A 24921-nucleotide genomic window follows, 5' to 3' on the forward strand; every position below is an offset into this window, starting at 1 on the left:
TTCTGTGGTATCTCTCTAGCTTAAAAATAAAGATAATTAAAAACAATGCATCCAGCCAGCTGTGTTTCATAACGTCTAAATTTAACACATGAAGTGGTTTTTAATACTTGACTTGGCATAATCCTTTGAAATAACACCTGGGTCTTTTTAAAATCATTTTGGTCTCATTAGAATTCTTTATATTCTAAATAGAGAACTCAGTGTGGAAATAGTTAAAAGGTAAAATTCTCCAAGTATTAGTAATGTAATAATATCCCTATGGACTCCTCTCAAGGTTTGATGAACCTTGTAGTAGAAGAATTGAAAAAAAATATGATTTCAGCATATCATGAAAATTGTAATTAAAAAGCCGAAAATCTGTGTTTTGGTATCATTAAAATACGCTGTTATAGGGGGAACAGGGACATCTGCCTTAGAATTTTAGCTCAAAATATCTGCCATGGTGAAACCAGCAGGATTTTTGAAAGCTTCTCTATGGCAGAGGATAAGGAGTTCAGTATAGAAACTACTGTAGGAAAATATGAATATCCAGAAAACCAGATGACTTCCATATTGGAATGATTTGCATCCACTGTACAGAAATGTATGATAAAAGCCCTTCACCCTTGTTACTTCTCAAAGGAGAATTGTGCATGTTAACAGAAGAATTGGGATGAAATAGTGTAATTTCTCTCTTTAAGGGGAACACACTTCATTTAGACTATATTGAATGTGCTTGAGTATTTTTGCATGAATGATTCACCTCTCATTAGCATTTCTGCACCTACATGTTCAAGAAATTTTACTAGATCTGATAGTAACCCTTTGGGCTAGAACTGTAATAATGCTATTTCTTGTCCTGCCATCCTTGCAGCTGCTTCATGAGGAGGCAGGATGGGATGTGCTGCTGAGGAGTTCACTTCTGTGGGGATTCCAGGCATGGAACAGAAGGAAGTGCACAGTGTACACCTGCAAATGCCTTTTTCAGAGTCCCTTGGTTGAAATACTGCCAGCTGGGTTGCAGCAATCTATGTTTCCTGAGAAGCTGACTTCTGTGCTTGGGCTTATATGAGAGACCTGTGCTGTTGCTGCTGTTTCACCCAGAGATTTGGCGTGGGAATCAGTTGGTTTGGGTTTGTTCTTGGGGTTTTTTTGGGGTTCTTGTTTTTTTTTTTTAATTTTGGGGATTTTTTTTATCATCCCCTGCTGAATCTTTCAGTTAACTGATCCATCTGTATGCAAATTTTGAAGGAAAATGCAATGTTAGGGTGAACATGAAGGAACTGAAAAAGGATATGACAAAGGAACTAAATGATACATTGTGGCAAGACCTGTTAGTTTGTTTCTCAATACTTACTGTGCTTTTTTCCTTCTGTGTTTTCAGTGCTAAGTGAGACTCTCGAAATGGACTCCATGTAGAGGCACTGACCTACTTGGGGGAGAAGATCCTTTTCCTTAAAAATGGCTCTTTTCAAAGCCATAGTTTAGTTGATGTCATAGGAGATGAAAGTAGTGCGAGATAAAACTGTCTGAAAGATGCCGCCATTTTGGTATTGGTTGGTAGGGTTTTTTGGGAGGCTTTAAAATTATTTTAAAATCTTTTATTTACATGTCTTTTGGGAAATATCCACAAGCTAAGTAGACATGAGACATGTTAAATATGAAGTTGAATAGCAGATAGTTTGTTTTCATTTCTGTTGGAGTTGTTTGTTTGTGTTCAGTGGTTTTTTTCCCTTGGAGGCTTTGTATCCAGGGATCTTCCATACTTGGGTTGGGTTTTTTTGGTGGTTTTTTTTTAATATTTTTTTTTCTTTTGTATCTTTCATCTTCAGCCCTTGGTTCAGTGTTTGTATTGCAATAAACATTCAAGGGCAGCAAAACTGAGGAAGAAGAGTTAGGGAGGTTAATGGTGGTGATTGATGCACCAAGTGATGTGTGCTTGATGCTGTTCCTGACATGAGGTCCCCAGCTGCCATTTCATTTCGACCCTGACTTTATAGAGTGGAAGATAATTGGTCACTTCACTGTCAAATGTGATTTCTAGTCAGTCATTTCAGTTGGATGCAAGTGTGATAGTGGTTTGTGTGCTCCTCTCTGCAGGCAGACTAAGGAGTTTTTTAAAGCCAGAATAAAAGGGAAAATGCACACTCAAGCAGCTTTAAAATAGTATTTTTGTACTTTAAAATTTCATCTAAAATGCAAAAAAGGTTTTCTTTATTTTCAAGGAATTAGTTGCCTAGCTAGTTGTAGTGGAGGTTGAACTACTACAAAAAATTGTCAACGTGTGTGGCTGGCCTGAATTACTCTGTAGAGTCATCACGAGTAGAACTTTTTAATATTGTATGTTTTAGTTATACAGGCCTGCTTTTATAGTTTGACAACTTTCCTCCCTCTCTGCCCTTTCTATAACTATGATTAGTTACTGCTTGACTGGCTTCATTCTCCTGTAGTTGTCAGCTTTCTTGCACTTTGGCTGCTCAAATAAGTGCAGCACTGGCTGTGTTGGCTATAGCTGCTGTGCATATTTATTGCACACTGGCTCTGAAGTCTCTCATATTTCTTTTTACTAGAGAACTTAAGCTTCAGTAGTGTGCCTACAACATCCTGTTTGTTTTTCTTTAGAGTTTTCTGCTTTCCTCCTGGACATGCTGCCTGTAGCTCAGCAGACAGATTATGCTGTCTGCTCTTTCTAGTGCAGAGTCCTTTTGCTTGTAGACATCACATGTATTTCAGCACTATTTTTAATTAGCCAGATGATGGTGTCTGGTATGGGAAAAAGAGAGAAGCCTAAAGCTCATTCTTCACCTGCTCACTCACTATGCCCAGTGTGATTTTGAGGAACAGTTGAATTAGTGCATTCAGTGGATTAGTGCTTGAAATTAGTATTTATTGACTTCTTCAGCTTGCTACTAGAGACCAAAAAACATCCTCATTTCTTAATTGTGGTTATGCATTGAAAGGATTTTCTATTTTTCAATCCTTTATGGAAATATTTTTTGTTTTATCTAATGTAGGCCATACCCTCAGTTCACACTTGGAAATCAAGTTGTTGTCTTGCAAAGAAAAGCTGCAGCTGATGTCTGTTTGAGGGAATAGAAGTGCTTATTTCCTTTCCATCAGTGCTAGACTTCTGCCATGCAGATTACAGCAGATGTTACTGATCCAGCAAATATTTTTACTTTACTTAGAATAGTGAAAGGACAAACATGTTCATAGATGCTCAGCTTAAGTTTAACTTTGCAAATAGATCTGATAAGTTTCCCTTTTATATTGTTATTTCCATACTTTGTTTTTTGGATTTTTTTCTGTTAGTTGTTTTTTTTTAATATGGGTTGTGTTTATCTTAAAGGTTTTTGCAGAGAAAAAAGTCAATGCTGAGGTACTACATATTATCTTAACAAGTGCTCATGGATTATAGAAGCATTATTACACTAAATACTGCTACCTGAAGCCTCTATTTTAAAAATGCAGTAACAAAAACTCTAAGTTGCAAGATGTGCAGTTGTGTCTCTGAGATGTGGGAGGACAAGATGGGGAGATGTCTTACTTGTTCTATGTATTGCCTCTATATTGACAAGTTGAAAAAATGCAACATTAGATAAACTGTAGAAAATTTAAAGGGGTTTTGAAGAAGTTGGTAAGGCCTTCTTGCAAGTTTTGGAGACTTCTCTGTATTGATGTGGAGACTTCAAATAACTAGCAACGTTAGAAAGAAGAAAATAAAAAGTTACCATGTCAGGGATAATGGAGGAAATAGAAGTAAGCAATGCTTATAGACCAGTTGTTATGCATAGAACCAGAAACTGTCAAACTGGTCATACTCACAGCACAGTGGTAGGATATTGCATAGAAATACTGTGGCTAAAGGATTTGCAGAAATTCAGCTAGAAGTTCTAGAAATACTATTTTAATTCTTCAAATCATTGTTAGAGCAGGTGCAAATTCCTGTGTTTTAGCAGCACTGAGTAAAGTAAATGGTATATAAAGAAAACTTGCCCTACATCTAGTTACCTTACCAAAATAGACACCATAGCAAATGTAATGTAAGATAAAATAGATAAAAAGAATAAATAGCAGAGGATGCTCCTGGTTCCAGCTGTGTGAAATACATGAAGAATGATCAGCTTTTCTTTTCATTGTTGATAACAACAAACATTGCTATCATATGCCAAATGCAGAGCATATCTGCCCTTTCTAATATCGCTTTGTGTTATGGTCAGATTCCAACAATTTTTGGCTGTTCTGTGATATTCCTGGGTACTTTTAAAAGCAGTATTTCCTAGGAGGTGACTAGAAGAAAAATAACTATTTCTTTCTCTTAGACTAATTTTGATTGAGAAGCACTTAAAGCCAACTTTGATTAGAAAGGACAGTGACTCCCTGATGTCACACTGCTTTTCTGTTTGGTCTTCTATTTTCTCTCCAGCTGTCTTCATTAATATTTGCTGCTAGTTTGGCTATGTCATAAATCCTCAAAGATTTTTCATAACATCATATTACAGGCTGTCGGTTGCTACCAGTGCACAGAAGCTGCACTTAGCCGTGTTGAGTGTGAGCTGAACTCTCAGGTGGCACATCATAGAGGTAAAAAATGGCTTTAGCTCACCTTGGACTTCTGTCTCCTTTTAGTTGGAGAGATAAGGTGTGCTCTTTTGTCAGGCACTGGACCTTAGGCCAGAGGCTCTCATCTTTTGGCCCAGATGGTAATATCTGAAGAATGACTTTAAATTTATCATTCCTGAATACAGTCATTCCAGAATAAAGGAGAAAGGTAAATTACAGTGTCTGGGCAATAACGAAGATGACAGACTTATTTAAAAGAAACTACTTTTTTTTTTAATATCAGGGATCTTCTTTAGAACTGCTTGGTAAGCCACTGATGCCTTGTTTCTCTTTTCACTCATTTGCATAGTTAGAGCAGTTTGCTACTGGCTATTAATTCATTGATTCAGATGATGGATCCAAAAACACCAGCTTTGCAGCTGGTTTATGTGGGCTGTGACATTTTGCTTGAGGGAGACGTACATTAAAGCAACATTGAGTACATGGAGTGAATGCACTGAAAGTCATCTAAGGCCAAGTTTATAATTGTATGGCTTGCCTTCATTTGTGCTGAGTTAGATTGGAGATAGCTGACAACTACTAGAAGATTAAAATATTAGAAGACTTGATATACAATGTTAGCTGGAATGCATCATGGATGAATGTAAAGTGATACACGCGTTCTGCTGTGTTGTATGCTCAGTGACAAGCTGTGAACATTTTTTAGAGCTCAGGAGTGAGGTCTTGTGTACAGTTCACAGTGTCATCAGCTCAGTGCTTGGAAGGATTCAAATAAGTTACATGTTGGGAATTGATAAAAGGCTGACAGAGTAAGAGATAGCACATGATCAGACATTGGATCTGTGTTTGCCTCTTGGATACTCTGTGTAGCTCTTGCCCTGGCTTCCTCAGAAGAGTACAGAGCTAGAGTAGAGTTATGTAAGAGCAGCAGGAGCAATCAGAGATATGAAATGGCTTCTTTTGAGTGCAGTATGTTAGATGATTAGGGCTGTTTTCCAATGAAGATACTACTGTGCTAGCAGGAGGTAATTTTAAAATGATAAAAGTCATCCTTTTAACAATGTACAGAGGGAGTTCTTGCTACAGGGACTTTGGTGGATGCTGTTTTTGTGATAAGAGTGTGCATGGAAGAGAAATTGGTCAAATGCTGTTTAGGTGAAGAAATAGTCCATCCTAAATGCTTGCAAGGTGGATCTTTGGTGACTGTGGAGGTATTAAGAGAAACACTGCTCTGTTTATTCTGCTGTGTGTGCTACCTTAGATGTATGTTTTTGGCCACTAGTGAAGGCAGGAACTTTGGTGTGACCCATTTGGCTGTTCTTGCTGGATGATAGGATTTCAAATAGTACTGTTTTTGTCCAGGGAAGGAGGCCCCTGTGTGCACTCAGTGAACTAGTGCTTGATGATGTTACCTTCTTTCACAGTTGAAAGTAGTGATGTGCTACATGATACCTGATAGTGATGTAGTACTTAAGGTGGTTGATATTAAAATCTTGGAGTACTGGGACTGCTGTGGGATCTGCAGTATTAGTTATGTTCCAGCCTGTACCACTCGCTCCAGTTCTGCTGCATATACATCTGTCTTCCTCCCAAAACAGAGGGAGCTTCCTCCCAGAGCATCTTATGCCACCTTTCTGTGAGGCACAGAGAAGGACTGGCATTGATCAGCAGTGCTTTGCTTTTTTGTCCTTTCAGAAGAGTACAGCAGCAGTGTACCCAATGTGCTGAGCTGGTATGGCTCTGGATGCTGATACACCATGAAGGGGGGCTGTAGAAACAGAAAGCTTATATTGCATTAGGTAGAGAAGCAGAAGGAGACTTCAGTTCCACTTTGAAGTGCAGTTTCCATCACAGTGTAGAGTTTCTAAAAATAAATTCAGACTCTGGAACTTTGGGATTGATTAAAAATTAGGTATTAAGATGGAGAAACATCTTAACTGCTGGCCTAGAATTTGCTATTAAGATGGGTTTTTTTACTTAATTTTTTAGTATCTATGTATTGAAATACTCAAGCCTGGGAAGATGTTTAGTGACAAACAGGATCTTCGTGATACAGCTTTTAGTTAAGGTATTGTAAGTGGTGTGTTGGAGAACTGTTGTAGACCTCTTGTCACACACAGAGTTAGATGTTGTTGAACAGATACTTAGCTTGTGTTCCCTGCTTTGTTCTTTATTTTCTGGCTGTTGAACCATGACACTTGTTCCCAAGGTTGCAGCAGTGCTCTAATGCTCAGTGTTGCAAATGAACTGAATTGACACTGTTCACTGAATGTGTAAAGTACTTAGAAGTACAGAATCCTGGGAGACATTTGCAGAGATGATGGCTTTGGTCTTTCTACCTTTTCCACACTAAAAGAAAGATCTCATTTCACCACAATACTGCTATGCAGTAGTGTGGTGAAATGAGATTGCATATTCTAGTGAACACCTCAGAAGAAGAAACACCCTGAACCCATTACAGGTTCAGGTAGCATATGGCAAACAAAATCATGTTGAATAACTGAAGTAAAAAGAGCTATTGTATAGCTACCTGTATTGATCATTAAAGGGCTGGAGTTCAGGTAGAATATTACCATGAAATTAGGTTGTTTTATGTGTAATCCAAACTAAATTAAGGTTACTAACAAAGTCAATTAAGGCGGCCTGCAAGAAAGGTGAAGAGGGATTTTTAACAAGGGTATGAAGTGAGAGGACAAGGGGAAATAGCCTTCAACTGACAGATGATATGTTCAGATTAGCTATTAGGAAGAAATTCTTTATTGTGAGGGTGGTGAGGAACCAATTGTCCAGAGAGGTTGTGGATGCCCTATCCCTGGAAGTGTTCAAGGTCAGGTTCGATGGGGATTAGAGCAGACTGACCTACTGGAAGGTGTGCATGCCCATGAGAGGAGGTTTAGAAGTAGATGTTCCTCCATACCCCTTCCATCCCAAACCATTCTGTGATTCTGCTTAAAATGCTGCATGCTAAGCATAGTAGATGGAAAATACTGTTGTGGGATGATGGGAGTTACTTTGATCAAATGTAAGTAACGTTTTCTTCTTTTCTTTTCTTTCTCACACTGCCCCTGTTACTCTCTCTGGATTGTGACTACACCTGCATGGACTTGTTGCTGCAATGGTTCAAATTCATCATTTTACTGGACTATTTCTGGATGCATTCTCTTGATATCTTCAATCATGAAAATGATGGAAACGTGTTGTTTACAAAGTAGCTGTAAGTATTACCTTGATGCAGATGTTTTACAGCTAATGTAGGAATAGAAGCAGCATTAGATTTTAAGTAGATGAACAAAAATTGAGCTTAGGTAGCAGCTGGCTGAAAATCAGGAAGGGGTAAAAATTAAGGGTAAGTAAGTATTAAGGGTAAGTATTGTAAGTATTAGAAACATGAGATCTTATTGGGCACCATGTTCAAGACAATGGAAGTCAACTCTTTTACCAAAAAAAGTACTAAGTTCTTTTAAAAGCTATTGCAGGAATTAAAGAAACTCAATTCCTAATTTGTTTTGGTCTCTTTAAAAGTGGCAAATTATGAACAAAGGCAACCATTTAAAAACCAGTATGTTGAAATCTTCAATTTTAATTGGTGTACCAGAAATCTGAATCTGGCATCCAGCTGCAATTTTTTAAAAGGCTTTTTCCTACTGAGGACAAATGCTCACATTAAACACAGCATTAATGCCCAGTGTAACATTTCGTACATCGTCATCTTTCTGGTTACTACCATTTTTATTTCATTATCTAAAATTGTGGGTGTAATTAATGTAGACCCACTTAATAAAGCAAACAACCCAAAATTTGCCATCTATTCTTTTTTAGAATTTCATACTTAGTGATTTAGAAGTTCATAGGGGTAAAGCTATCTGAAATGTGGAGCTCTTTATAAAGGGGAAGAGAAAAAGCATTAGTTCAAAACAAAAATTATATGGAAACCCATTCTTTTAAGCAAAAGAATTAGCTAATGAGGGGGTGAGTTGTTTCTGGTAAACATGACACACATTAAAAGGTATGTAGATATTAAAAAATGCAGGTGGCTGACAAGTAGAACTATTAGGAGTGTCTGACTGTGATTAGATATTTCATATCTGGTAGGATGAATAGGAGTTCCACATCCTTAATGGTTATTAAGGACCTGCACTGTTAAGGAACCCTTTAATATCTTTAACAGCACTGACCTGCATGTCATGTAATATCTCTAAAGCATTGGCTCCAGCTCAGGGTTTCAGATTGTGATAAATTCCATTCCTTACATGCAGTAATAGATTGGACAATTAAAACAAATATTTGGATTTTAAATTCCTGGCTGATTTTTAAAATACTTTAAAACCTTTCAGATGAGATTACAGTTGCACCAAAGGCTATATTGAAACAAAAAGCTTCTTTAAAGAAGTTCCTTGATGACACAACACAAAGATTCCTACATTTAGGGAAGTAATAACATTTGTTGCATTGTGAGTATTTAAACTGGAGCCTCTAACTTAGTCTTTGCAATGGTGTAGTTTTGTTTGAGATTATTAATAGTTTATTTGCCAAATGGAGAAATCAGTTAGGTGACTTAAAACACAGAGTCCATTTATTGACTAGTGCTGTTGGATTGCCAAGAGGTTAGTTCTTGAATTCAATACTTTAAAGGTGATAGTGGTTTTATATCCTCGATTTAATTAAAGAAATATTTTTAATTTAAAAATTCTGAGTTTATTACTGCATTGAACTTATTCTGTCAGTTTTAGAAAGAAAGAATTTCAAAATAAATGACTCAACCACATACCAAACTTGAATTAACCAAACTGTATCCCATACAGAGAAGTTCTGAGCCAAGAATGCCTGCAGGAGAAAATTCTTTTACAAATTATTTTTTAGAATTCCTCTGTTCTCATAAAGATAATTTTAGGCAGTGGAATTTGAACTTGTAGATAGGACTTCAGCTGTGTGGGTATGTACAGCTCTCAAACTCTGAAACTGAGTCAGTACCACCATCACATGACATCCTCTCAACTTTGCATGGACATAACGCCTAAAGGCTGAAATCATTGCTCCATGACAAGCAGTGCCTTGTGTTGCTTTTAGTAGACAGTTGTCTCAAGAAAGTGTTTTCAGAATCTCTGTAAAATATCTAAATTTCCCAGTCTCATAAGATAATCCTCAGAGCTGCTGTGTTAATAAACAAACAGTTGTAGGATTGTGCTGGAAGAATGGTGTAAAGGTAGCACAGTTGAGCTTTGAAAGACTGCTGGGTCTAGTACAGTGAGGAGGAGGCATTTTAAGTACCTCCAGCATTTTCATTAATGTGGTGAGAAGAAGTAATGGCTAACATCCAGAATTCTTCTCTTGTTTCACAGTAGGCACTATTTTGGGTAAATTTTTCAGAGTACAAGGCAACTGAAGTTTTGCCTGTATGGAGAGTTTATGCAAGGCATGCTGCATTAGTGTAAGTCTGGGTTTAACATGAAGGCCTCCAGTTGAATGACACAAAAGCAGAGGTGTCAAGTTGATTCCCATCATGTTGAGGCAGTACCACCATGACTTGGAAGTATAGGAAAGGTGCATTCATACTGCTGGTCTGTGTGTCAAATGGGCATTGGTACCAAGTTGATTATGTTTTAATTTGTTTGTACATGCTCACTGTGCAGGCATAATATGGCAATTGCATTTTCCCAAAATACTCCTAGTATACCTGAGTTTCTGTGCCAGTTTTTTGACCATCCAGTCAAAAAATTTTTTTTTTGTATTTTTTGCTGCAATTCATTATATTGTCTTGAATGTAGACAGCTTGGGCTGTTGAAAGGTTGGGTAGATATCACTTTTCTACAAATGTGAAAATGAAGTGAACATTTCAATAACTAAGAGTACTAGCCAATTAAGAAATTACTTGCTTTCTTTTTAACTTTTTTTTTCCTAAATATCTTTTGCTTTAGCAACAGAAGAACCTTGAAGGATATGTGGGGTTTGCAAATCTTCCAAATCAAGTTTACCGAAAGTCTGTGAAGAGAGGATTTGAGTTCACGCTCATGGTAGTAGGTAAGTTTCTTTCTTTGTTTTGAGTGTTGATAGTTAGAAGTATTTTGACATAGTTCTTAAAATCTGTGATGATGATGTATGTTTTGTATGATCTCAGGAGAAAACATGGATCTTTCCCTGCTGGACTGATAAATTTAGGTTGGTTAAAAAGAACATGTCTGGTCCACAAGTTAATGAGGAGACAAATAAATGATAAGAACTATGTAATTCACATTGTGTTAGGAAAACAGTTCAGTGTGGATCTGGTTTAAAATGCTACTTGTAAGTATGACTGATGTAATTTGAACTTGATTGTCATTTAAATAAAAAAGAAATTTTTATGGTTGAGTGCAACACGGCAAACCTTGTATATAACCAGGCAGTAGGATCCTGCACTTCTGTGGCCACAAAACTATGCTGCAAAATCAAAGCTTTAATTTAAACAAACCTTTCTAGTTTGTATGGTTGCAAAGAAAACCAAATGTAAACAGTTTGTTCCCTATGGACTACCGTAAATGGGAAATTATTGTTAGTTTGAATGAAATAATGCCATTCAGAACAGTTCATTTAGGCTTCAGTGATGACCCAAATTTGTCATCTTTCCTGCTAAGGAATCTCATTTCTTTCTCTTTTCTTGCTCTTTTGAGTACTTTTATGATAATAGACTTAGTAAAGTTGGGTACATTCACATGTAACTGATGCTACTGGATATGTGACCTTGTTTTGGCATGCTAATCAGCAAAATAATAATAATAGTTTAGAAAGTGTTTTATAATAGCCATCTGTCACTTTGTTATCTAGTTTTATCTTTTGTAATTTGGCTAGCTTGATAGCACTTTGTTTTGTCATCAACACAATGGATTTCTTGTGCAGGCTTTATGTGCATGTAGCCTGTAACATAACAGTGCTATTGACAGTTAGATATCGAGGGCAAATTGGTGCAAACTCATTGTATAGGTCATGTATATTTTTCTTCTGATTACAAATGTGAGCTAGAATTTTAATATTTGAGGGTTGCTTTTTTATTTTGGAACTTAATGATGAGTTCCTTCATAGTCTAGCATCCAGGTACATAATTATTTAGTATAAAACTGTTAAGTCTAAAGTAAATTTTGGTTTTCTGCTGTCTACAGGTAATAAAAAGCAGGAAGGGATGAAACTGTCCTCATAAGTGGTTGATGTAGGGATATGATACACCTGTGATAATCTGCAAAATTACCTCAATGTTCTCTTGTTTCCCTGTAGTATAGTTTAAAGCAATTACATTTAGGAAAGTTGTAGAAGATGGAAGAAGAAAAATTGTTCCAAAATTAGATTGAAAATGAGATGTTGACTAGTTTTACTATTATTGTGCTTATTACTAAGACTTCATTTGTTTGCATGGAGATTTGTGCCACTGTCTGGAAGCTTACTAGGAGAGGTGGCAGTATTTTCCTGAATTAAAAATGCCACTAATTCTCTTCTTTTGACCCCCAAGTATAGAAATCAGATACTTGAAAGTGAACGTTTAAACAAAATGGTAGCTGATATTTTAGTCCTCTGGGGACATTTGGGGAGAGGTGGGGTAGGGAAATTATTTTGTTTCAAAGTTAAGTGCCTGATAATAGTATGCCCTGAAAAAATGTTTGTTTTTAAATATGAAGATGAACTAGTTTGTGTATTACTGATCACTTACGTTGGTAAACACTGTAATGTAATCTGCAAGTAGATTGTTAGGATTGTAATTATTTGTTGCTGTATTCATCCTGTGAGGTAGTGTACTCTTAATTTGAAGTCTTTAGCTGACATAATGATACAAATCTGTAATAGCAAATGGAATTATCTATAATCTGCTTGATTAAGTTTAAAAGGTGTTTATCTGTGTATGGTCAGTGCTGGGAAAATAAGAATACTGGATGTATTTCCTCTTGGAGATTATCTAAAATTTCCTCTTTGTCTTTCTACTACTAAGAGTTGTGTGTGCGTGGCTACCTTTTTCTACAGATTGCACAGCTACTGGTCTGCTGGCTCTGCTCTATGTGGAGGTAGTCAGTGTGTTACCCATTTGTTCTGAGAGGCAAAAAGAGAAAAACAATGCTTGTCATTGGTAAACAGGTACAACAGAGAAAACAAATCATATTTGGGATCTGGGATCTGTGTCCAGCTATTTTCAGGTGTCCATGAGGTTTGATATTGCAGCTAATGCATTTGTATAGAAACTGTTTTCCTGTTGTACATCTAGTCTGGAATTATCAGTTAAAATTAATAGGTGTGCATAGTGTTATATCTGACTTTTTGGTCTTTGGAATGTGTAGTATGAAAATTGACCAGAGCAGTGTTTGGGGGGAATTTGCCAGTACGGTTGTACTATTGTGTGTGTTTCTACTGCTGTAGAAACAATTCTGTTTTCAGTTTAACAGTGTAAGATTTTTGTGACTGAGCAAGTAGTAAGTACAGCATCAAACAGATCTGTTGTTTCCAGTAAGAATTTTTGCAGGGAAGTAGATTAATTTTGCAGAACATTTCCTGTGCCTAAAGCATGAATGTGAGTACATAAAATGCATGTTTCCCCAGTTATTGTCATTGCCCTGGAATGATGGAGCTGCCCATAGCAGTGTGTGGTGGCTTCCTGCTCGTCTCTGTGCCAGGGAAGTTGGACAGTGGGCTTTTAAATGTGGGCATGCATAAGGCCTAGTAGTTGTTGAAAAGCCTAGAGAATGGTTTCTGGAGCAAGTTTTCTCCTCCTGAGCTAAGTTGGTTGGTGGCATTACTTTGGGCTCATGTGGACAGTTTTCTGTCTGTAACTTGCTCTTTTAATCATGACTTGGTAGGATTGATCTATCTGAGGCTTGTAATGTTAGTGAGCTCTTCTTCTGTAAAGCATAGTTGCTGATTTCCAGGTGTTATGGTGTTTACATTAAATATAACTAATGGGTGAAGTGATTATGAACTACACACATACAAGTATAAAAAGAGGATGTTAAAATACCTTCTTTATATCAAATGTTTTAGGAATTATTGAAAAGTAAACCTTAATAGAAACTGGTGTTACTCTTTAATATTTAGCCATTATAAACATTTTGACATTTCTATATCTGTTTCTTTTCTCTAAGTTGTATTGATTCTTTTGTTAGTGTTTAAACTTTTCTTGAGAAACTGAAGACTGAGATAGCCCTTTGTTTTCCTTATTAATCAGTTTTCATTGATTTGTCTGTCATCTTCATGAGACAATTTCATATTAGTTATATTCTCAAAGGCTAAGCAGTAGTTTTTGTCATGCTGCTTCTGGAACAAGTTGGTTTTGCAGAATAAAAACTCACAAGTGCCTCCTCTCAGGATATGACATAGAGTGAGCAGAAATATACATTCAACTGAGCTCCATTCTTGATGCTTTCAAAGTAAGATACTTAAGTAGTGGTTTAAAGCAACTGATTCTACATCTGAAGCACTAAAGCTCAGCAGTGGAAAAAATGTCAAGTTTGCCTTGGTAGCCTGCTTCCTTCATAATCTTGTGTAATCTCTTCAAGTATAAGACATTTGTTGAAACACTTGAGAACCTGACATAAATATTTAGTCTGTCTGAAATCCAAAGAGTATTCTCTGTATTTCTCTGCTGTACGGGTTTTTTGGAGGAAAGTACATGTTTGAGTCAGATGCTTAAGAAAACAAAATTTCCAGAAGTAATATCACTGTGGTTAGTAACTCACAATTAAAGAAAGTCTTAATTGTGGAATTGTGGTTCTGTCTGTTTGTTAATATAATTACAGTTGCTTAAGTAGTGGGTGTGTGTTTTTGCTTTAGTGTATATGAGGTGTGGAACAAATAGTTATTTTTCAGTGTATCTTCCTTCTAAACACTGAGTCAGGAAATCCCTCTTTTGTTGTTGTATTGAAATGACACTGGAAATGGGATTTGAACCAACACCCAAATAGATAAAAAGTCATAATTCTTAAAAATTCATTTCTCCTATAGACCTTATGTACTTAAGAACATGTATTTATGGTGACTTTTCCTAGAGCTGTGTATTTCAAAGTGTTCAGGCTTCATGAGTTGCATTAGAAGTTGAACTTTCAAATTTGGGGTTTTTTTAAAGTCATCTGATTTCCGAAGTCAGAACACTTAGAGTTGAGTGGTTTTCACAGGACCTTTCTACGCAGTTCCTAGTTCTTGAGCAACTGTTTGGTAGCTGTGACTTTGAAAGCTGTTTTGAAACCTCTCCCATAGTGAATTGCCTGTTTTGTTTCCAAATTGTTCCTTTAGCCTTGTAGATCACCTGTAGATTACAGCTGGAACGAAAATGCCATGCAATATTGTTGGAGTGCTTCATTTGTAATTATATGTACACTCAAGGGGTTTGGTTTAAACATGGTTTTTTGGCATGGATGCAAAGAAAAGGACTGTATTTTGCAAGACTTGAAGTTGCATTAAAGAAGCAGCACACCCTGATTTTCAAATGCTTTTATTGTTCACTGAAGAAAGCTTAGATGGATTTAATACTTGTATCTTCTGGTGATGGATCATGTTCTGATCAGAAAGGGAGCAAGTGAAGGGGGTAATTCTAAAGCAATTTATTTATCAAACCAACCAGTAGTACTAAGACACTCAGCTACTCACAGATATTTATTCTTTACTTGCTGTCAATTTTAATGCCAAGAAAAAAACCATTTATCACAGGATAGGAAGAATAATTAAATGAAAAGTAACCTGTGTGTGGGCAGTACAACTAAGTAGGAAGAGTTTTGGGATGTTGCCAGTTCTTGTTCATCTACTGTGATTTGAAATGCTCCTGGTTAAGGTTTCAGTTGTGTCTCTACCACAGTATCTGAGTAGGTGTTTGGCCTTTGGTGTGACCTTCATTACCTGGCTGGTGAGGATCCTGCACTGCCATTGCTGAGTGTGCAGTGCCTTGTGCATACGGCCAGGGGAGTGCAGGACTGGAGTAGATTCCTCTTGTTTTTACAAAATAGAAGCATGTGATGAAAAAGAACTAGCAAGATTTCTTGCAGGTATCCTCCATTCCCCTGTAAGTTCCTTTCTTCAGAATACCTGAATTCTCCTAGTTCTCTCATCCTCTGAAAACTGCCCTGTGTGCCATTGGACATCCTTGCATGGCAACTGCCTGGATGGTACAGCTGTGCCAGTGGGCTAGGGCTGGGTTAGACAGCACTCTTCCAGTTCTCAGGGGACTTTTTCTATAATGAGATGTTGAAAGCTGGGTTTGAGTGTTGTGCTATAACAGAAATAGATCCTTTAGAAAACTAGCTAATAAATAAAATAAAGTTGCAGGGATTCTATTCACAGGATTATAAGGTTTCCCTGAAGTATTCATATAGAAAAGGTTGTTTTTAAGGTTACTGAATTCTTTAAAGAAGTAATTTATTGTATTCCACTGATGATGCCTACAAAGTATAAAAGTTGATGGCTGAATATGTTAACATGTACCTGATGGGGATGCCAAAGCAAAATAGGTTGAATGTAGGAGAATTGGCAGAGGTAAAACGCAAGGAAATTGGTGGAACTCAGAATGGAGCCAGTGTATGCCCACAGATGACATGCTCCTCTGGAGTAATAGCTGTTTTGGAATAATGCCTCATCAGTCACCTGTTACTCCTTTTTGTGGAAAGAGGTTGATAAACATATTTTTGAGAGGGCAGAATAGATGAATTCTGAAAATCTTTAATGAAGAAATAAGTGTCTCTCCAGGATGTGAAAGATCAGCAACTTAACAGTGAGTTTACTGGCCTGCATGATTTTCCAGTGAGTTACTTTCAGGTGGGATCTTGAAGTACATATTCATGTGAGTACTCAGCTTCAGTTAGAAAATCTTCTCTCATACTTTTTTGTTGGTTTTTGGATGTTTTTTTTCTTTTTTTACCCCTCCTCTTTCTTTTGTGAACTACAGCTGGCACCATACTTATGGCTTTCGCCTATTTTTTGGTGTATTGCTGTTTCTGTTTTCTATGGCTGGGAAAAGAAACCTGCACAAAGTGTATATAACCTGATGGAAAAGACAAACTTTTTACAGTGGGTTGTTGTTGAAACCTATTGCCAGGGAAATTCAGCCAACTGACCTATTTGAGCTTATCAAATAGCTTCAAATACTTTCACAGATTGCTTGTAGCATAGTGGCTTTTAATCGCTCAATAGGAAAAAAAAATCTTAATTTTTGTTAAGCTCATTTTAAACATTTTCCTCTCTGTGCAGTAGCTTAAAGGTTCTAATGAACAGAACTAAAGTTGGCATTTAATAGGATTGGTCTTCAATTCTCATTTTTTAATTGTTTGCAATTACAACATTAATTGGAATAGTAGTGCTTACTGGATAACTTCTAAAGAGCCTTTGGATTTTTGTTTTCTTATTAAGTGTTTGGATGCAAAGCTTCTTGAGTAGATTATATGAAAGCCAACTACAGTAAGGTACTTTTTATTGGATGCTTGCTGTTACATGACTCAAGTTTTGACAACTAACCTTAAGTACCAAGTACCTTAAGTATTAGTATATTAAAGCATTACTTGGAAGAGCAAGGAAAATGTGTTTATAAAGCATTGGTGATTGTAAGATTCTCATGTGGCAGTATTTTGGTCAAATCTTAATTTATCCATTAAAATGCTTTGTTTACTGGCAAAGTTTTTTATTGGAAGAGACCTGTATTTCAAAGTGTGTGGATGTGAACCCATAATTTGGCAAAAATCTGCCTGTAATCTTAATGGCTTTTATTTAAAAAAAAGTGAGGATTCTGTTGCAAACCATTTTTTTTCTATTCCATAAATTGTTTTTCTGTCAGTCTCATAACAAATGCTGTGAATTATTTTACTGGATCTCTAATAGATGAATTCAGGAAATTTCACAGAAAACATCTAATGAGAGATTATGTTCTGCATTGTGTAGGTGTCATTTTCACTTTTGAAGCTTTGTGGATTTTTTTGGTGGTTCTCTTCATAATCAATCCTGTCGCAGTACTCAGTACTACCTGTCTTCAGGCCATCTTTGCTGTATTCCTCACTGCATAAATATTTTTTTCAGTTTTTTTTTCTTCTTCTACATTACCTTTTTTGTTTTATTTCTAAATAAAAATGTGCTTGCTGATTTTACACATCCAGCTGTGTGCGCACAAACCCACAGTTACTCTGTTGATATTTAGTTTTTTGTAGTAAGTTTGTTCATTTTGGTGAGATCAGCATTTGAACCTGGTCCTTGTTGCTGTTGGTGACAGGTTTGTAGATCACAATTTAGCTGCAATGAATGTGTCTGGCATTTTGATATTAGAATAAGGATAATTAGTAATGTGTGAACTTGAACACATCTTAGAGAATGTACCAAACAAATGGAATGTTTTATTTCTTAAACTGATTATCAGGTGGCCAACACTTGTTTTGATGCTACTCAACAGATTGTCCTGAGCTGTCACATGCATGAGCAGGGTGTGAACTAAATGTTGCACATCTTGTAAGCAGTGACCTGTTAGAAGTCACATTAATACTGTTTCCAGTTCCTTAGCCTGGGATAATCAGGTGACACTATACTGCAGCACTGGTTTTTGATGCCATCATTGCTACCAGCCCAGAGTGAGATTCAAAGTAGGAGCCAGTTTTTCGTACAGATAAATATGCAGTATGAATTTAAAACTGCTTCTCATTCTTGTTTCTTGTTGGCTGAAAATGTAAGTCTTTCCTGCTGTATCAGGAAATGCTGACAACTTTTTCAAGGAATAGGTTCATTTTGTAACCAAAGTGATATTCTTGGATGGAGTATTTGTGGTCTAAATATCCAGTTTTAGTAAAGCCTATGTGACCCATTAAATGTGATTCAGTGTGATTGTTTTCCCTCTGGCTGATTTTGCAACAGTCAGTTCAGATCTTCCTTGTCAATCCATTTGAAAGAGTTAGTTTTTCTTCCTTTCCAGTTTTTTTCTTTATGTAGTATGGCTGTTATATGCAACTGTTTCATTTTGGGGTTTGGATATTTTTCTGTTGAAGTTCTGAGCACATTTACTGATAAATTAAGAGTTTATACCATATTCTTGTCTTGAATTTCTCTTATTAAAGAGAATGAGCATCTTCTAATATTTTTTCTCACATCTTATGGTGTATCTGATGGTATTTTCCAGTAATTTTTACCATAATGCAGTACTTTAAGCAGACTGTTTAGATTTATCAGTGGCTGGAGGGGAGAAAGGCTGCTGAAGCTGACTGTTTAATCAAATTACTTTTTTCTGTTTGAGTTCTTGTCATCCTTTACTTTCATCCTAATTTTTCTCTGTAGGTAGCTTACCGAGAGCACAAATTTGAGAACTCTTACACTCTATCTTGGAATAGTGCTAATTTTATGTCCATGTTGATAAAAGCTATGTTAAGTTTGTAATGGCATTTGATATAGTTCCTTCCCTCTGTTAAACTTGAAGTGAAAGTTTTTTCTGAGGGTCTTGGTTTCCTAATTTCTCAGTTATTTCTAGCTTTTTATCAGTGAAAGTTTGGTTTTGGTCATAGATGGAACCTTAAGCCAGAATTGTGCTGATCTTCAGACTGGATCCATGTGTCTGTCAAAGTTAATGCAAAGTGCATAATTCTGGTTCTTCTCATGAAGCTTCTCCTTTGAAGGCTAAACAAATGTGTTTCATGGGGCAAAGGCTTCCTCAGAAGGGCAGAATTGGTCTGTGATTGGAGGGGATTGAACTCAGCCTTCTGTGGACTGAGAAGCAATGCAATGGAAGGACAGAGATAAATGTGGGCTGGATGAAAACATCAAGTGTCAGTTCTAACAGCATCTGGCTACGCTGTTTTACTGCTTGGGATTTGTGAAGTGGTGTTGCTTTCTGTATAAGGTGACAGCTTGTGTTTTTGAAAAGAATCTGGAGCATTCCCAGGTGGCATCTCAAACTGCAAGCAGCAGTGCCTTTTAAAATAACAGTCTGAGGTCATTATATGTTGAATTTTGAATTTATGGGCAAATCCAGAATTACGGGTCCATTTTCTGTTGCTCAGATAGTGAAAAATTAGTAATTCAGTGGTCTGAAGTGGAAAGAAGTTGTTGGATGATTGTGGAACACTTTTCAGTACAGGATCATGAGCATTGTGTTAAACTGAACAACTGTGAAGCACACCATTGCTGAAGTATATAATTATCAGATAAGCAGTTGCTGATGCTTGATCAGATCAAATGACATGGAGTAACAAATCAGATCAAATGACATGGAGTAACACTGCACACTTCCATCGGTTGTTCTTGCCTTCATGCACATTGCCTGTGTCGTCTGTCTTTCAAGATAGAAATATTATGTGTTGTATCCACAAGTATGATAGGGAGGAATCTCAGGAATATTCCAAGTTTGGCTCATGAAAGATATGAGTGGTTCACCTGGGATGTAATAATCTGGTAAAGAGCCAGTTGTTATTTCATCTATAACTATCTCCTTGGACCCTGTGATGTAAATGTGTAAAACATTTACTTTCTCTCTGTGTTAAACTGTGATCCATTAATTTGCCTTCACATCTACATGACTTTTCTGATGACAAGATATTGTTGAAGTTTCTGTCCCACGCTGCAGAGTTTAAAGGGAGCTGAAGGTTTTCTGAGAGGCAACTTCTTTGTCTCAAAAGTCAGCAATTCTCTTTTTACCATCTGTTCTTCCTTGGTTTGATGGATGGAGACAGTTTATTGTCAGTTTCCGGTTATTTTTTGCTCTGCTGTTTTCCTTATTAGCTATTTTCATCTGACATTGATGAAGATTATTTGGTTTGTTTTCTTTTTGTCGTCCAAGAAAATGCCTTACATGACGTTAGCACAGTCTGTCATAAAAGCCTTTGAGCAATTAATGTAATACCCTGCAGTAAAAATACCCTCTCTTCATGTAGGACTGAATAACAAAAATAACACAAGGGGATTTTTAAGGACCTGAAGATGAGTTTTCTTGGCTCTTGGATGAAGTGTGATGGTGCTTTGCTTGATAGGTTAGCAACATCAAGTAGTGTTCAAGTTTATTGTAATTTTTTTTAAGGGGATGTCCCTTCTGAACATTTTGGTCACCAGATTCTAACCTTGTATCTCCAGACTTCTGGCCAAAACTCTGAGGAATGTAAAAACGTTTTTGATGTTTGCACTGGTTTATGACTAACCATTATTCACTGCTCTCAGCAATGGTAGTTGTGAAAAGAAATCATATAATCTCTTTATATAGATCCAGTGTATGACACTCCCAGCTCTGAAAAAGCCAGAGGTAACCTTGTTAGTATGAATCTTCCGGTGCAGAAAAAACTAGCTTTAAACAAAATCATAGCCACCTTGTTTCCATGTGCTCTGAAGCCTGTGAGGGAACTGGTGCAGAGGCGGCTTGAACAGGACAAAAGAAGCCATTTGTCCCACACCCCACCTATGTTCCATGGCAGCATTTGTGATGCATTGGTTAACTTGAGTGAAACTCCAGCCAAGTCAGACCTTGAAGAGCATGATCTTAGTTGCTCTGTCAAAACTGCTCCTATATGTAGTTTACTGTATCAATAAAAATAGCATTTTACATTTGCTTATTTTGTAAAGTTGTGCTGGAATTGTTCAATTTTTATTCTATTACTATCTTAAAGTAAGTAAATTTTTATTTGAATTATTATTTCAAGGATGTATATTGTCTCCTATTTCTGAGTAACTGAAACTAAAAAACTAAACCAATTACCATTGCAGGGCAATGTCTTCTGTCAATGATTTTGCAATACCCACTTCTGCTTCAATGCAGGTAGACCTTAATCCAATAATGCATGGTGCTTACTAATCCACTTAATAGACTAACACTGTCTAGTGGTTAAAAAACTGAATCCACATTCTTAAGAAGAAAAACATGCTGTGTTTCTGAAATACTGTTCTTGGTCTGTACAATTTGATCCTTTTAGCTACTGTTGTTTAATAGTGAAGTCATTCTATAATCAGATACTTTTTAGTGGCTGAATGCAGAGAAATTAGTTAATACTTGGATGGTTGGGTCACATTTTACCTTTTAATATTTGTCAAATTGAAAAAGTTTGGCTTGAATTATCACAGTTATTTCAGTTTACAGTAAGTAAAAGAATGTGATTTTTACATACTGTTTGGCTGTGGTTTGAGCTGAGGACAGTGTCCAGATTTTTGACTGTGAATTTATCTGCTGTGGTTGATTTATGTCAAATGGCAAGCATTCAGATAGCTGAATAAAATAAAAGTGACTCAGAGGAAGTATTTTATGAGCTTTGCAGATACTTGGACGGTTTGAGGTTCCACTCAAAAACAGCTTCTGCTTTAAGTAACAGTAAATGCATTTATTCTACAGCTAGTTGCATAACATTTTTATATACCTGTCTAATTAGAAAGGAGTTGAGATCTACCATTCAAGGCAGCAGCTGTGCTATGTAATCAACAGACAAACTTCTAGGCATTGTGTGTGTGTATATATATGTATTCATTCTTATTCCCTATTTTGGCACTCATATGAAGTTTTCTATTTGGTCGTTTTTCTATAAATAAATTTCATTTATAAGAAGTAATTTGCTTTTAGGGCACAGTGTAGAGTGCTATAATTGTATTTCTAGTGCCTATTAAATGGTGTTGAGTGGCTGACTAAGACCAGGCAAAGAGTCAGACAGCAGGATAAGTAGGAAATCAGAAGGAGGATCATCATAATGACAGTAGCTGAAATCATGTCATGGTACTAATTTGGAGAAAACAGCTCTCTGTAGAGATGGATGAAGAGGTCTCCAGTTTCATGCCTCCTGCAGTTTCTTGACTCTTATCTATACAGCTCTTCTAAAAGGTTTCAAAATAGCCCTCCTGCAAATAAATGGTAAGCAGCCATTTTGTGCTTGAAGTTTGCGCCTTGCTGAAGTCCGTGCCTTTGGTTTTTGAGAAACAAATTTTGAGTTTAATGGTGTGTGGGCCTGGTTGATAGTTTCTTGTTTACTATTTATAACTTCTCAAAAACACATGTTGTGAAGAGGTCAAAATAAAGATTACTGTCAGCTAGCATCATAAACTTTGGGAGGTAAGAGATATTTCAAGGAAGCTCCACTGTTTGCTTGCATGCCTTTTTACAGAATCATGGAATAATTTGTTTGGATGGAGTCTCTCAAAAGTCATCTGGTCTAACCACTGTTCAAGGCACTTTCATGTGGTTTCTCTTGAGCATCTGCTTTTGTCCTTTCTCAGGAGGAGGATGCTGGATTGGATAAAATAAGCACAGTCCCATTTTGGAGTCACACTTGATGATAGTGGTCTGGTGTCTGTTGTCTTCTTGAACTTGTGGTGAAATGTAGGCTCTCTAGTCTGATTATTAAAACTACTTGACAAATGTTTCTGTCAAATCAGTTTAAGGACTCAGTAGTCCAAGCCTTTCTAGAGACAGCATTGTCATGTAGAAATTCATCATGTGGATGAGATGCTGCAAAGGTATCTTTGCCATTCAGCTTTGTCATTTAACCATTGAGGTGGTTTGTTTTGGCTCAAAAAAGGCTGAACTGCAAAAATGCTTTTGTACCATTTCAAACGGAAGCAGAGCTCAGGAAGATGGAAGATGTTGATAGGACTCTGAAGACTTTGTGGATCTAATATCTTTTAGAATTGGTCTGTGGTTAAATTTGTGTCCTGACATGCTTTGCAGTTGCTAATCAGGTGAAGTTAGGCCACTCGAAGTATCGGGTTAATGAGAAAGTGAAAATATTTTACCCAAATGTAGATTTTTTTAACTCAAAGATGAAATTGAATTGCCTCAAAATAGATGAAAATTAATAGAAATTAGCATTTGATTAAATGGTATAAAATGACAATTCTTATTTTAATTACACTAATTTGAATATGCAGATTGTGAAGATCTTTCTTGGTGTTTGTCTTTTTAATAAACTGCTACAGAAAAGATAATGCAGTTAGTGAGTAAATCCATAATTGACTATCTTATTCTTCTAGCATCTTAAAACTGACATGTTGTTGCATCTTTTCTTGGATTTTTTTTCTGTTTTGTGTTGCTGAAAAGCAGGGAGACAAAGGCTTCCCTGTTACTAGTAAGATTTTACTTGTTTGCATATTTCTTAGTGGTTTGATGTAGATATATCACATTTAGGTCAGGATATCCTCAATTTGCCAAATGCAAAAATGAGCGCTCAGGTTCAATCTCTAGCCTCAGTAAAGATGATTATTTTCTTACTGCATTCAGTGGTTTTGGGGAGACTTTTCTTAACTTCTATGTGCTCTTCATATTTGTGCCTTACAGAACACTTTTATGGATTATGCTCCTTCTTGAGAAAGTGCCCATATCCAAACATTAATAAAGTGATGGGGTTCTTCTTTTTCTTTGCTTTTTTCATGTTATTTGTAGGTTTTTAATATGGAGCTCGATACGGCTTCCTAATTCTTCAGCTGCTGGGAACTATACCTCTGCAAGTAAAGTAGAAGAGTCACATCCTAGAGAACTCACATCTTAAGCTGCTTGGTTTTGTTCATGCGAAAAAGCCCAAATGTACTGTTCTAACAAACCTACTATCCATGCACTTCAGATGAAGCTTGAGGCTGGCTCTTCTTGGGTAAGAAGAGAGAGCCTCTCAGCACTTTTAACTCAACTGAAAGAAAAAAGATAAACTTTGACACAGAATTACTGCAGATTGAGATGTCTTTTAGAGAAGTAGGTGTATATGCCCAATTTAGATTGGCAGTAATTGCTGCATATTTCCCCATAAAGTATCTATCCTGTTAAAACACCTGGGTTTTTTTCATGTCAGATATTACTGTCATAATGCTATTCATTACTAGATGAATAGTATTATCTGAGTGACATGGACATCTCAGTTAATGTTACCTATTTATTACGAAGAGGCATATACGTGCAGTTTCTCTTGCTTGTAATTATCTGTAGCCTCAATTTGCTGATTGGCCTTTTTTGGCTTTTGTATAAAGCCTCTTTTAGATTAAGTTCTATGGTAAATTCTGCTGTGTGGAGGTGCAAAAAGATGTAAACTCAGATGGGTTTTCTTGATCCAGTGAGAAGCTTTTAAATGAAGTGTCATTGAAATAATTATTAAAAATAAACCTAAAAAATGCAGTAATTTTTATTTTTCAGCTAAGACTAAGATAACTATAGAGACAGTTTTTGTTTTTTCAGATATTCACATGTGACTGCTTGGTTAAATTGTATCTTTAATATGTTTATGCTTCTGAGAATGGAAGATCAGGGCTTTCTCTTGTATGCCTTTCTACCTGTTTAGTTCAAGCTGCTGTGTCATAGCAGTACTGTTGAGTGTATTTAGCATTTTTTCATGCCCAATAAATTGTAGTGCTCTTGTTTCTGATGTTTCTGGCTGCAGCTTTTTTGTTGATGCACTTTGAACTTTTTCCAGAAGGCTTTTTATTACTTACTGTTCAAAAACCATTTTTAGCTTTTTCCACATATTCTGACAAAGT

The 24921-nt window shown here is 36.5% G+C and overlaps 1 protein-coding gene across 3 annotated transcripts in view; it reads left to right on the forward strand.

Annotated features, from left to right (window-relative positions):
* Positions 1-24921, forward strand: part of SEPTIN7 (septin 7) — a 182322-nt gene that overhangs the window by 110757 nt on the left and 46644 nt on the right. For all 3 annotated transcript variants that reach the window (XM_077178408.1, XM_077178419.1, XM_054633666.2), the window contains one exon: positions 10458-10560. In XM_077178408.1, the coding sequence (XP_077034523.1) occupies positions 10551-10560 (10 nt within the window). In that variant the 5' untranslated portion in view covers positions 10458-10550. Of the gene's footprint in view, positions 1-10457; positions 10561-24921 lie in introns of those variants that run through there.

Source organism: Agelaius phoeniceus, chromosome 1 (genome assembly GCF_051311805.1).
Source record: "Agelaius phoeniceus isolate bAgePho1 chromosome 1, bAgePho1.hap1, whole genome shotgun sequence".
NCBI classification, from domain to species: domain Eukaryota; kingdom Metazoa; phylum Chordata; class Aves; order Passeriformes; family Icteridae; genus Agelaius; species Agelaius phoeniceus.